This window comes from Theropithecus gelada, chromosome 16 (assembly GCF_003255815.1).
Source record: "Theropithecus gelada isolate Dixy chromosome 16, Tgel_1.0, whole genome shotgun sequence".
In the NCBI taxonomy this organism is placed as follows: Eukaryota; Metazoa; Chordata; class Mammalia; order Primates; family Cercopithecidae; genus Theropithecus; species Theropithecus gelada.
Genome location: NC_037684.1, coordinates 30,754,731 through 30,768,441, shown reverse-complemented (window position 1 = coordinate 30,768,441; position 13,711 = coordinate 30,754,731). Strand labels below are relative to the sequence as shown.

Below are 13,711 nucleotides of genomic sequence, written 5' to 3'. Positions count from 1 at the left end.
CTTGAAGTCTTCCTGATTCTGGGGGAAAATCCTACCGAGGGTTTCAGGGTCTAACTTGCCGCACTAACTTAATAGAACCACTGTCTGTTCTCTTTTGAAAAGCTGGACATCTGTTCTGCTGTTGTGTCTTGCCATTCTCCTGAAGAACAGAGGCACACCGTAATACCCAGCACTTCCCCTTGCATTCTATGAGGTAGGTAAAGTATATTATAATACATACTTCTTTAAAACGTTGAACCTTAATTCAAATACCAAAAAAGGGAGGATTTGCATTGCTATTTCCATATGTCTTGCTGCTGACTTGGAGATAAGATTATACTGCTGTCATATCCTACTTTTACTGCTAGGCATGTGGTAGATTTAGACAATTTGGCAGTATGGTTTTGTAACATAGGTGGGTCTTTCCATGAAACCCTTGGATGCAAACTTGGTTCTTGCTGACCACTTCTCTTACTCAAAGTAAAGAGAAGACTTACATATCTTGAAGTAATCCAAGTTCCTAGTAACTGTGGGAGAACTTCTTAAGTGGTAAATTAAAAACAAGATACCACAGGAGGACAGAGGCTAAGCTTTTTGATAATTGGACCAGAAATTGCTAATGTGAAATGTTGTTGTTTTTTTGTTTGTTTTTGTTTTTGTTTTTGTTTTTGCTTTGAGATGAAGTCTTGCTCTGTTGCCCAGGCTGGAGTGCAGTGGTGCGATCTTGGCTCACTGCAACCTCTGCCTCCCAGGTTCAAGCCATTCTCCTGCCTCAGCCTCCTGAGTAGCTGGGATTACAGGCGTGTGCCACCACACCCGGCTAATTTTTGTATTTTTAGTAGAGACAGGGTTTCAGCATCTTGGCCAGGCTGGTCTTGAACTCCTGACCTTGTGATCCACCCGCCTTGGCCTCCCAAAGTGCTGGGATTACAGGCATGAACCACCACACCAGGCCATTTTTTTTGCAGGGGGGATGGAGTCTTACTTTGTCACCCAGGCTGGAGTGCAGTTGTGCGATCTTGGCTCACTGCAACTTCTGCCTCCCAGGTTCAAGCAATTCTCGTGTCTCAGCTTCCCACGTAGCTGGGATTACAGGCACAAGCCACCATGCCTGGCTAATTTTTTTGTTGTTGTTTTGTTTTGTATTTTTAGTAGAGATGGGGTTTCGCTATGTTAGCCAGGCTGGTCTCGAACTCCTGACCTCAGAAGATCTGCCCACCTTGGCCTCCCAAAGTGCTGGGATTACAGGCATGAGCCACCATGCCTGGACTTGTTTTTTGTTTTTTTTTGTTGTTTTGCTTTTTGAGACAAGGTCTCACTCTGTCACCCAGGCTGAAGTGCAGTGGCGTGGTCACGGCTCACTGCAGCCTTGACCTCCTGGGCTCAAGCAGTCCTCCCACATCAGCCTCCTGAGTAGCTGGGACTACAGGCACTCGCCAGCACACCTGGCTAATTTTTGTATTTTCTGTAGAGATGGGGTTTCACCATGTTGCCCAAGGTGATCTCAAATGCCTGGGCTCAAGTAGTGCTCCCACCTCGGCCTCCTAAAGTGTTGGGATTACAGGCATGAGCCACTGCCTCTTTTTTTTAAATTGAAACTTTTTGTTGAACTCACACATTTGGGTTCTGTAAATTTATGTTTTTATGAGTAAATTTAATGGGAATGAAAGCATAATTGATCTTTTTTTTTTTTTTTTTTTTTTTGTATTTGAGGAGTGCTTCATTTCCAGGTAATAAAATGCTAATTCTCATCTCTCTCTCTCTTAGATTAGAGCAAGATGGAAATACCAAATCCCCCTACCTCCAAATGTATCACTTACTGGAAAAGAAAAGTGAAATCTGAATATATGCGACTTCGACAACTTAAACGGCTTCAGGCAAATATGGGTGCAAAGGTAAAAAAATAATTCCCAAGTGAAAGTTTATGTATTTCAATATACTGATCCAATGTAAAGGGGTTGGAATTTTTTTTTAACTTTCGTTTTGAAATCTTAACAGGGCCAGGCGCAGTGGCTCACACCTGTAATCTCAGCACTTTGGGAGGCTGAGGCAGGTGGATCACCTGAGGTCAGGACTTCGAGACCAGCCTGTCCTACCTGGTGAAACCCCATCTCTACTAAAAGTACAAAAATTAGCCAGGCGTGGTGTCATGCGCCTGTAATCCCAGCTACTCGGGAGACTGAGGCAGGAGAATTGCTTGAACCCAGGAGGTGGAGGTTGCAGTGAGCCGAGATGGTGCCACTGCACTCCTGCCTGGGTGACAGAGCAAGACTCCATCTCAAAAAAACAAAAACAAAAGGCCAGGCACGGTGACTCATGCCTGTAATTCCAGCACTTTGGGAGGCTGTCGGGCAGATCACTTGAGGCCAGGAGTTTGAAACCAGCCTGGCCAACATGGTGAAACACCGTCTCTACCAAAAATACAAAAATTAGCCAGGTGTGGTGGTCTGTGTCTATAATCTCAACTACTTGGGAGGCCGAGGTAGGAGAATCGCTTGAACCTAGGAGGCGGAGGTTGTGGTGAGCTGAGATCACACTACTACAATCCAGCCTGGGCGACAACAGAGCAAGACTCCGTCTCAAAAAAAAATAATGTATTTATTAATTAGTTAAGTAACAATGTATCTTTTTTTTTTTTTTTTGAGATGGAGTCTTGCTCTGTCGCCCAGGCTGGAGTGCAGTGGCCGGATCTCAGCTCACTGCAAGCTCCGCCTCCTGGGTTTACACCATTCTCCTGCCTCAGCCTCCTGAGTAGCTGGGACTATAGGCGCCCACCACCTCGCCCGGCTAGTTTTTTGTATTTTTTAGTAGAGACGGGGTTTCACTGGGTTAGCCAGGATGGTCTCGACCTCCTGACCTTGTGATCCGCCTGTCTCGGCCTCCCAAAGTGCTGGGATTACAGGCTTGCGCCACCGCACCCGGCCTAGTAACAATATATCTTAATCTTTTCCATGGCTTTGCTAGGCTTTGTATGTGGCAAATTTTGCAAAGGTTCAAGAAAAAACCCAGATCCTCAATGAAGAATGGAAGAAGCTTCGTGTCCAACCTGTTCAGTCGATGAAGCCTGTGAGTGGACACCCTTTTCTCAAAAAGGTACTTTTGGGAGTTTAAGCTCAGTCTTCCTCTCTTCCTTGGGCTTAAAGCTTTTTCCTATATTTGTGACTTTTTAGAGAGTGAATAAGTAAGACAAGGTATGGTGGCTCACACAAGTATTCCCAGCTATTTGGGAGGCTGAGGTGGGAAGATCGCTTGAGGTGAGGAATTTGAGACCAGCCTGGGCAACATAGACTGTGTCTCTAAAATTTTTTTAAGAAAATTAGCGAGACGTGGTGGTGCACACCTGTAGTCCCAGCTACTTGGGAGGCTGAGGTGGAAGGATTGCTTGAGCCCAGAAGTTCAAGGCTGAAATAAACTATGATTTCACCACAACACTCCAGTCTGGGTGACAGAGAAAGACCCTATGTCTAAAAAAACAAAAAGGAAAGAAAGGAAATAAATAAATAAATAAGGTTAAGGTTAATAGATACAGTTATTTTAGTCAACTTTGAATTATTAAGATAGTAAATCTGTAGCTTCAAGAATAATCTTGGGGGCCGGGCACAGTGGCTCACACCTGTAATCTCAGCACTTTGGGAGGCTGAGGGAGATGGATCCACTTGAGGCCAGCAGTTCAAGACCAACCTGGCCAACATAGCAAAACACCATCTCTACTAAAAATACAAAAGTTAACTGAGTGTGGTGGTGCGTGCCTATAATCCCAGCTATTTGGGAGGCTGAGGCCTGAGAACCTCTTGAACCCGGGAGGTGGAGCTTGCAGTGAGCCAAGATCACGCCACTGCACTCCAGCCTGGGTGAAAGACTGAGACTGTTTCTCAAAAAATAAATAAATAAATAAATAAATAAAAGAACGTTCTAGTTAAGAAACTTTGACAGGACGCGGTGGCTCACCCTGTAATCCCAGCACTTTGGGAGGCCAAGGCGGGTGGATCACCTGAGGTCAGGCGTTTGAGACCAGGCTGGCCAACCTGGTGAAACCCCATCTCTACTAATAGTACAAAAAAATTAGCCAGGCATCGTGGCGCACTTCTGTAATCCTAGCTACTAGGGATGCTGAGGCAGGAAAATCGCTCGAACCTGGGAGGTGGAGGTTGCAGTGAGCTGAGATGGCACCATCGCACTCCAGCCTGGGCAACAAGAGCAAAACACCATCTCCAAAAAAAAGAAACTTTATGAAAATAAATTATTATCATTATTATTATTTAGAGAGAAGATCTCACTGTGTCACCCAGACTGGAGTGCAGTGTCATTATCATAGCTCACTGTAACCTCCAACACCTGGGAAATAGATAATATTTTTCAAATATAAAAAGTAAATATTATCCAGGCATGGTAGTGTATGCCTATAATCCCAGCTACTTGGGAGGCTGAGGTGGGAGAATCACTTGAACCCAAGAGTTCAAAGCTGCAGTGAGCTATGATCTCCAGCCTGGGTGACAGAGTGAGACTCTGTCTCTTAAAAAAAAAGAAAGCAGAAGCCAGGCACAGTGGCTCACGCCTGTAAACCCAGCACTTTGAGAGGCTGAGGCGGATGGATCACCTGAGGTCAGGAGTTCAAGACCAGCCTGGCCAACATGGTGAAACCTTGTCTCTACTAAAAATATAAAAATTAGCTGAGCATGGTAGTGTGCACCTGTAATCCCAGCTACTTGGGAGGCTGAGGCAGAATTGCTTGTACCCGGGAGGTGGAGGTTGCAGTGAGCCAAGATTGTGCCACTGCACTCCAGCCTGGGCAACAGAGTGAGACCCTACCTCAAAACAAAAAACAAAAAGCAGATGGTGTATTGAGAGCAAATATCTTTCCTGAATCAGAATGTTACTATAATTTCTATACCACTTTGCTTCTCCATGTACTATCCCTATCACCTATGCAGCTAAGTTGATGTCCACTGTCTTAAAGTTTAGGTCTTCAGAAAACTTCCTCATCTCTCAGGACTTTCAGAGGCTCTTTATTGTTATGTACGACCCAAGTAGACCAACAGTTTGAGTTGAAGTAAACATCAGTTGAGTTTGGGAAGTACTATGCTGAACTCTGTAGAGGACACAAAGGTGAAGAAGAGTCCCTGCTTTTGGCCGGGTGTAGTGGCTCACACCTGTAATCCCAGCACTTTGGGAGGCCAAGTCAGGATGATTGCTTGAGTCCAGGAGTTGAAGACCAACGTGGGCAATATTTAGTTGGACCCTGTCTCTACAAAAATAAATAAATAAAATTAGCTGGCTAACTGGATGTAGTAGCACATGCCTGTGATCCCAGCTGCTTGGGAGGCTGAGGTTGGAGGATGGCTTTAGCTTGGGAGGCAGAGGCTGCAGTGAGCTGTGATTGCACAACTGCTCTCAGCCTGGGCAACAGAGTGAGATCCTGTCTCAAAAAAAAAAAAAAAAAGAGTTTCTGCTTTTCACAGGTTTGCAGTCTAGGGATTCCTTTTGCAAGATGATGTTATAAAACTCTCAATTTATTAATTTGTTTTTAAATTTTTTTTTTTTTTTTTTTTTTTGAGACAGAGTCTCGCTCTGTCACCATGCTGGAGTGCAATGACGTGATCTTGGCTCACTGCAACCTCCACCTCCCGGGTTCAAGCGATTCTCCTGCCTCAGCCTCCCAAGTAGCTGGGACTACAGGCGTGTGCCACCACGCCCAGCTAATTTTTTTTTTTTTTTTTTGAGACGGAGTCTCGCTCTGTCGCCCAGGCTGGAGTGCAGTGGTGCGATCTCCACTCACTGCCAGCTCCGCCTCCTGGGTTCACGCCATTCTCCTGCCTCAGCCTCCCGAGTAGCTGGGACTACAGGCGCCCGCCACCATGCCCGGCTAATTTCTTTTTATATTTTTAGTAGAGATGGGGTTTCACTGTGTTAGCCAGGATGGTCTCGATCTCCTGACCTCGTGATCCGCCCGTCTCAGCCTCCCAAAGTGCTGGGATTACAGGCATGAGCCACCGCGCCCAGACTAATTTTTGTATTTTTAGTAGGGACTGGGTTTCACCATGTTGGCCAGGATAGTCTTAATCTCCTGACCTCGTGATCCACCTGCCTCGGTCTCCCAAAGTGCTAGGATTACAGGCATGAGCCACCATGCCTGGCCAAATTTTTTATAATTTTAAATGCCATCTGAATATTCTTAGTTTAATTTATTAGTTTGTAAGAACTAGAGGCTACTAAGATCATTTTTTTCTTTCTTTTTTTTTTTTCTTGAGATAGAGTCTCGCTCTGTCGCCCAGGCTGGAGTGCAGTGGCTCACTCAACCTCCGCCTCGCAGGTTCAGGTGATTCTCATGCTTCAGCCTCCCAAATAGCTGGGATTACAGGCGTGTACCACCATGCTCAGCTAATTTTTGGATTATGTTTTTGTAGAGATGGGGTTTCACCATGTTGGCCTGGCTGGTCTCGAACTGATTTCAAGTGATCCGCCTGTCTTGGCCTCCCGAAATGCTGGGATTACTGGCATGAGCCACTATGCCCGGCCAATTTTAGAAGGAAATTACATTTCTTTCTTGGGTTATATGCCCGTCTTTCCCTCTCCATGTCATTGCTTATATTTCAGTGTACCATAGAGAGCATTTTCCCGGGATTTGCAAGCCAACATATGTTAATGAGGTCACTGAACACAGTTGCATTGGTTCCCATCATGTATTCCTGGTCCCCTCTCCAACAGAACTTTATGGTATGTATTGAAAGCACTGGGGTGGTTATTTAAACTGTATGATTATCTTATGTTGATATGCCAGAGCTCCTCTTAGGGTAAAGATTGTCCAATACTTAACAAAGCTAGGACATGCAGGGCAGAACAAGGTAATTAACTTATTCTAAACAATATATATTGCAAGTTATTCTAACTTGTCAGATTTTATGCTCTCTCATGTGTGCTTTGGAATTGATGCTGGTTCTTTTTTAAGTGAATAAGATTGGGCAAGACTTTAATTTTCTCTTAGTACCTTGGCCCAATATTATGCACAGTTAAATGCGGTCTAAATCAGACTCTTGAGGCTTGAGCAGGTTGTCTGCTCCCTGTTGATGGAGTAATCCTTTATGAATTCTCTAAATGCAAGATGCTACAAAAACAGCTGAGACAACAGACGTGCACACAGTCCTTTCATCTGGGCCTTTGTGCTGACTCCTATTAGGATTATTTGTGGTTTTGATAATCATTCCTCTCTAAATACTGCCATTGCTTATCATCTGCCTGGTGACAGATAGCCGTACTACTGGTTGGAATGAGGTCGAGGTTTATAGAAGGGAATCATCTCTTAGAATAAAACTTCAGAATAATTTTACTTGCTACTTGGGGATTTCAGAATGACTGTATTCTCTGCTGAGCACCTCACTCCCCCAAAATTATTTACTATTGTTTACTGCCAAAAAATATCCATAGCCTAGGCTGCAGTTGACTTTAGGTTCCCATTGAGTGTGACTGGCATGAGTTGTAATCATAATTTTTTTTTATTATTGTAGAATCTTAGTCCATTTTATAAAATACTATGTCTTATGGTTACCCAGTTTATTTCGTAGTTAAATTGCACATCATAATCTTAGAAGCCTTCATTTTTATTTATCCATCTATCTCTCTACTTATGAAAACAATTAGCCACTTTTTTTTTTTTGAGACGGAGTCTAACTCTGTTGCCAGGCTGGAGTACAGTGGCACGATCTCAGCTTACTGCAACCTCCGCCTCCCAGGTTCAAACGATTCTCTTGCCTCAGCCTCCCTAGTAGCTGGGACTACAGGCGCACTCCACCATACCCAGCTAATTTTTTGTATTTTAGTAGAGACAGGGTTTCACCATGTTGGCCAGAATGGTCTCAATCTCCTGACCTCGTGATCCGCCTGCCTCAGCCTCCCAAAGTGCTGGGATTACAGGCGTGAACCACCACGCTTGGCCCCATTTGAGGTTTTTCTGGCAAAACAAAATGGCCAGTGTTTAAAATGCAGGAAACTCTGGGACAAAGGCATTTTTCAGGAGACTCAAGCAGCAAACAAAGTTCAGCAAAGATTCCACTAAATAGGAAAGAGGAGATGCATGATGGCTTCATGGAATGAATCACATCTGGTTTGATTTCAGGTAGAAGATGAGACGGTTTTGTGCAATATTCCCTACATGGGAGATGAAGTGAAAGAAGAAGATGAGACTTTTATTGAGGAGCTGATCAATAACTATGATGGGAAAGTCCATGGTGAAGAAGGTAGCAGTACTGAACTCTTTGGGAGAAAATTTTGTTAGAATCAGGCCTCTTATTTGGTACCTCATCATCTCGCCATCTTGCTTTTATCTTCTGCCCCATGGGGCACACACTGAAGAATATTTCAATGTCATCACATGACTGGGAGTTAATTTTTTTTTTTTTTGAGACGGAGTTTTACTTTAGTTGCCGAGGCTGGAGTGCAGTGGCACAATCTCGGCTCAGTGCAATCTCTGCTTCCTGGTTTCAAGCAATTCTCCTGCCTCAGCCTCCCAAGCAGCTGGGACTACAGGTGTCTGCCACCACGCCCAGCTAATTTTTGTATTTTTAGTAGAGATGGGTTTTCACCATGTTGGTCAGGCTGGTCTCGTACTCCTGACCTCAGGTGATCCACCCACCTCGGCCTCCCAAAGTGCTGGGATCACAGGCATGAGCCACCATGCCTGGCCCAATTTTTTTATTTTTATTTTTTTTAGAGACAGGGTCTTACTCGGTCACCCAGGCTGGAATGCAGTGGCACAATCATAGCTTATTGTAGTCTCGACCTCCTGGGCTTAAGTGATTTTTCTGCTTCAGCCTCCTGGGGGGCTGGGACTACAGGTGTACTCCACCACATCTGGCTTTTTTTTTTTTTTTTTTTGAGACAGAGTCTTGCTCTGTCACCCAAGCTGGAGTGCAGTGGTGCAGTCTCGGCTCACTGCAAGCTCTGCCTTCCAGGTTCACGCCATTCTCCTGCCTCAGCCTCCTGAGGTAACTGGGACTACAGGCCCCCACCACCACGCCCGGCTAATTTTTTGTATTTTTAGTAGAGACGGGGTTTCACCTTGTGAACCAGAATGGTCTCTATCTCCTGACCTCATGATCCACCCGCCTCCCAAAGTGATGGGATTACAGGCGTGAGCCACCACACCCGGCCCTGGCTTATTTTTAAAATTTTTTTGTAGAGATAGAGTCTCACCACATTGCCCGGGCCGGTCTTAAACTCCTGGCCTCAAGTAATCCTCCCACATTGGCCTCCCAAAGTTCTGAGATTATAAGAGTGAGCCAACATGCCTGGTCCAAAATACCCTAGTTATTTCTTTCTTTCTTCCTTTCTTTCCTTTCTTTCCTTTCTTTCCTTTCTTTCCTTTCCTTCCTTTCCTTCCTTTCCTTCCTTCCTTCCTTCCTTCCTTCCTTCCTTCCTTTCTTTCTTTCTTTCTTTTTCTTTCTTTCTTACTTTCTTTCCCTAGTTATTTCTGATTCAAGCAGCAGAAACAGAAATAAAAATTATTTAAAGTACCCTTGTTAAATTTTAAAAGGAGTTGGGACATAAAAGGATTATGTAGTAATCAGTGGCTGGAGAGAAAGTTTATTGTATAAATAAGTTTAATCTTAGGACTTAGTTTTCCATAAGTACATCCAAGATCATTTTGTTCTTTATTTCTCTTTCTCTGAGAATGGCAGTGAGCCTCTCTGCCATACTTCTTTGATCCAGGCATCCCCTAGATGGTTTTAATAATCTGAATTTCCTAAAAGCAATTGTTTGGATTTAGTCATAATTCTAGAAAAGTCTGTCCATGTGTAAGAAATGGAAAGAGGAGAGGCTCCCCATCAATTTGTAAACCAACAGCCCCACCTGCTCTTTTGACAATTGTAGGCACTGTTGTGATGCTGTTGAACTACATTATTTGTCCACAGTGCCTCCTAGTGTTCAAAGACCTCCTAAATTGTAGTACATCTCCATAAAGTACAATTTTAGGAAAAATTGCTGTATTTTGATTTAGAGACGTCATTACTGACTCATCAGCAGCAAAGCCAAGAGAATTTTCATTTTTTTATTTTTTCTCTGCTCTACCAGAGATTGTTTGGACAAACTTTCGTGAGATTTTGAACCAGAATCAGAGTTGACTTGTGACTGAGGAAGTGAAGTTCTTCAGTAAGAATAAAGCCTATGGCTGGGCATGGTGGGTCACACCTGTAATCCCAGCACTTTGGGAGGCCAAGGCAGGTGGATCACCTGAGGTTAGGAGTTCACGACCAGCCTGACATGGAGAAACCCCGTCTCTACTAAAATACAAAATTAGCTGGGGTGGTAGCACGTGCCTGTAATCCCAGATGCTCGCGAGGATGAGGCAGGAGAGTCACTTGAACCCAGGAGGTGGAGGTTGCAGTGAGCTGAGATCGCCCCTCCAGCCTAGGCAACAAGAGCAAAACTCTGTCTTAAAAAAAAAAAAAAAAGAATAAAGCCTATAGCTGTATTCCTACTCTAGCCAGCTGCCTACTGCATGTGTAGTAGCCAGTCAAATGATTGTAATTTCCAGATCTCCCATGTGAAAATGTACACAATGTGACTTATCTGGGCCTCTGGAGTGAGCACAAGAAAACCTGCCTAGGGGGACTAATGGAATGTGAAGTCACCACTGCTCATCCTTCGAATCCTCATGTTTCAGAGATGATCCCTGGATCCGTCCTGATTAGTGATGCTGTTTTTCTGGAGTTGGTCGATGCCCTGAATCAATACTCAGATGAGGAGGAAGATGGGCACAATGACACCTCAGATGGAAAGCAGGATGACAGCAAAGAAGATCTGCCAGTAACAAGAAAGAGAAAGCGACATGCTATTGAAGGTACGTAGCACTGGCTCCCTTATTCCGTTTTTAAAGTGACAGGGATAGGGAAGAAGGAAGAACTGGAAAGGTTTGTGGCCTATTAAAGGCTATTGGTGCTTCTTGTTGGTTCACTTAAAAGGAGAACATGATCATTAACTGATAGCTTCAGGTAGCTGTGACTTAGGTGAAGAAGAAAGTAGAAGAACTGACAGAATAATCATTGCTATTCATTTCTAATTATATGTGTTATGTGAAATTGGGATCATGCCAATTTATGTATATGTATATATCAAATTGTATATCCCTTTTTATTTAATCTTATGAGTACTTTTCCATGTCACTGTTTACTTAATTTAAAATTTAATGCCTTAATTATATTATATGTTATTTAATTATACACTATGTCCAGGGACATAGTGTATTCTCTTTTATTATATCATAATTATCGTATCAGTCTAGTTCTTCAGCATCCACTTTATGATAGGATTCTTCTGTGTTCAGGTCTCTCCATGAACACTCTTTTCACCTCCAAATTTTTATTTTTATTTTAAAAATCTATTATTTATTATTTTTTTGAGACAGAGTCTTGCTCTGTCACCCAAGGTGGAGTGCAGTGGCGCAATCTCGGCTCACGGCAGCCTCCTCCATCCTGGTTCAAGCGATTATTGTGTGTCAGCCTTCCAAGTAGCTGGGACTACAGGCCTATGCCACCATACCTGGCTAAGTTTTGTATTTTTAGTAGAGTTGAGGTTTCACCATGTTGGCCAGGCTGGTCTCAAACTCCTGGCCTCAAGTGATCTGCCCCCTTGTACTGCCCTTCCCAAAGTACTGACTGGGATTACAGGCATGAGCCACCTCACATCCAGATTCTAACTGGGACGGTGGATTTTGTGGTTAGTATGTAGACTACTCTAACTTCCTTATTTACTGGTAGCCTATATCAGATAAGTTCAGATAGCACTGATGTTTATGTATCTCCAAACAATCAGTGGTTAGGTAACAAAGCAGCTCTAATCAAAATGCTGCACAGATCGCACAGATTTGTTTGCATGTTCTGATAATCGCACTCAGGAGCTTTTTGTATTTTCAATTCAGGCAACAAAAAGAGTTCCAAGAAACAGTTCCCAAATGACATGATCTTCAGTGCAATTGCCTCAATGTTCCCTGAGAATGGTGTCCCAGATGACATGAAGGAGAGGTAGGGAAAGTTGTCCCACTTAGGCCGTATACAGAGTGCTCGGGACAAAACCTTTATTCCCTTCTAATTTTTGGTTTTAAAAAGCTTTGTTTATGGTAAAGGCATTATGATTTGTCTGTACTTGGATTATTTTTGCTTACTCAATTACCTCTGAATGCCCCCCTTACTATATTAAGGGTCTTCATATACTGGCTTTTGAGTGGGTCTGGGCAGAGAACTTTTACTCTGCCATTTTTCTGGAGAGTTGCTCCAGCACCATCTTATCAAATCCTTCCCTCCCCTTACTTTCCAACATTTGCCCAACCCAGCATAATTACAATGGTGTACCCACTTTAGTTATCTACCATTCTCTTATCAACTAGACCTATAAAAAACACCCATCCTCCCTTGGCAGACCGTAGGTGGGCTACTGTCAGTACCCAATCTGTATTTCCTCAGTGGAGGCGGTCCCTTGGAGGAACTCTTATCTCTCTTTTCTTAAATAGGTATCGAGAGCTAACAGAGATGTCAGACCCCAATGCACTTCCCCCTCAGTGCACACCCAACATCGATGGCCCCAATGCCAAGTCTGTGCAGCGGGAGCAATCTCTGCACTCCTTCCACACACTTTTTTGCCGGCGCTGCTTTAAATACGACTGCTTCCTTCACCGTGAGTAGGGCTACTCTGTTTGAAATGCTCTCCTCTCTTCCATCCCCAGCCACTATTTCCTTCTCTTTGTTCTGGTTTCTCGTCTAGAGTTCCTGGCTTCTGTTATGACGTTTTACAAAGGGCCAGTTCTATTTTGCCTTGTTCAATTATAGTGCAACATGCTCTGCATGATCGGGACAGGCTCGCCAGCAATATATCTGTCCCTCAGGACCTCCTAGCTTTGAAAGCATTGTGTTGGCGTCAGAAATGACTGAATTCTGTGCACCCTGATAGTAGCTGTTTATATCGAATTCTAACTCCTACAATAGCTCTCTAATTCAATTTTGTTTTTCCTCATCTTGTCAAGTGGATAGACCACTGGCAACAAGACAGTTTTTGTTTTCCAGCTTTTCATGCCACCCCTAATGTATATAAACGCAAGAATAAAGAAATCAAGATTGAACCAGAACCATGTGGCACAGACTGCTTCCTTTTGCTGGTATGTTCTTAAGCTGTTCTGGCATTATTAACTTCATTGAAGATTGAGCAGGAAATGGTCCTCAGGCTTTCTGCCTCTGGGAACACAAGCCACGTGAGCCAGTACGTAGCACTCTGGGGGTCATATAGCACACATAAAACATGGTTTTTGCTCTTAAGGAGCTCCCCAGTTACTGTGGGACCGCTCTTAAGGAACTCCCCAGACATGGTAGGACTATAAAGTTAGTCTGATGGAGTGCAGATTCAAAAATCATTAAAGGCTTGCCTGCGCTAAATATCATCTGCTTAGATTTCAGAGCCTAAAACTGTATTGTTAGAATTGGAGCAAAGTGTGTGCCGGGGGGGTGTGTACGCTCTCTAGTTTCTTTGCTATCTTCTTATAAACACATATAACTATGAGACAGATAGCACGAGATGATGCTGATGTCTTGTTGTGATTGACCAGATGGACTCTTCCCCGATGGACAGACCTTATGAAGCAGCATAAATAACCTGGCATATTGGGGAGGCAATATACTGAGAGCTAGAAGGAAATAGATCAATTGGACTTGCCAAAGACAGTTTGGCTTTTTACACAATAGGATGAGCCTAG

General features: G+C 43.7%; 1 protein-coding gene across 5 annotated transcripts in view; it reads left to right on the top strand.

Annotated features, from left to right (window-relative positions):
• Positions 1 to 13,711, top strand: part of EZH1 (enhancer of zeste 1 polycomb repressive complex 2 subunit) — a 46,349-nt gene that overhangs the window by 14,325 nt on the left and 18,313 nt on the right. The window contains exons 2-10 of one of the 5 annotated variants that reach the window (XM_025361470.1): positions 103 to 193; positions 1,747 to 1,874; positions 2,944 to 3,072; positions 6,574 to 6,693; positions 8,090 to 8,210; positions 10,637 to 10,813; positions 11,891 to 11,993; positions 12,479 to 12,642; positions 13,029 to 13,120. In XM_025361470.1, the coding sequence (XP_025217255.1) occupies positions 1,758 to 1,874; positions 2,944 to 3,072; positions 6,574 to 6,693; positions 8,090 to 8,210; positions 10,637 to 10,813; positions 11,891 to 11,993; positions 12,479 to 12,642; positions 13,029 to 13,120 (1,023 nt within the window). In that variant the 5' untranslated portion in view covers positions 103 to 193; positions 1,747 to 1,757. The remainder of the gene's footprint in view (positions 1 to 102; positions 194 to 1,746; positions 1,875 to 2,943; positions 3,073 to 6,573; positions 6,694 to 8,089; positions 8,211 to 10,636; positions 10,814 to 11,890; positions 11,994 to 12,478; positions 12,643 to 13,028; positions 13,121 to 13,711) is intronic. The other 4 variants (XM_025361471.1, XM_025361473.1, XM_025361472.1 and 1 more) reach the window with 4 other exon arrangements.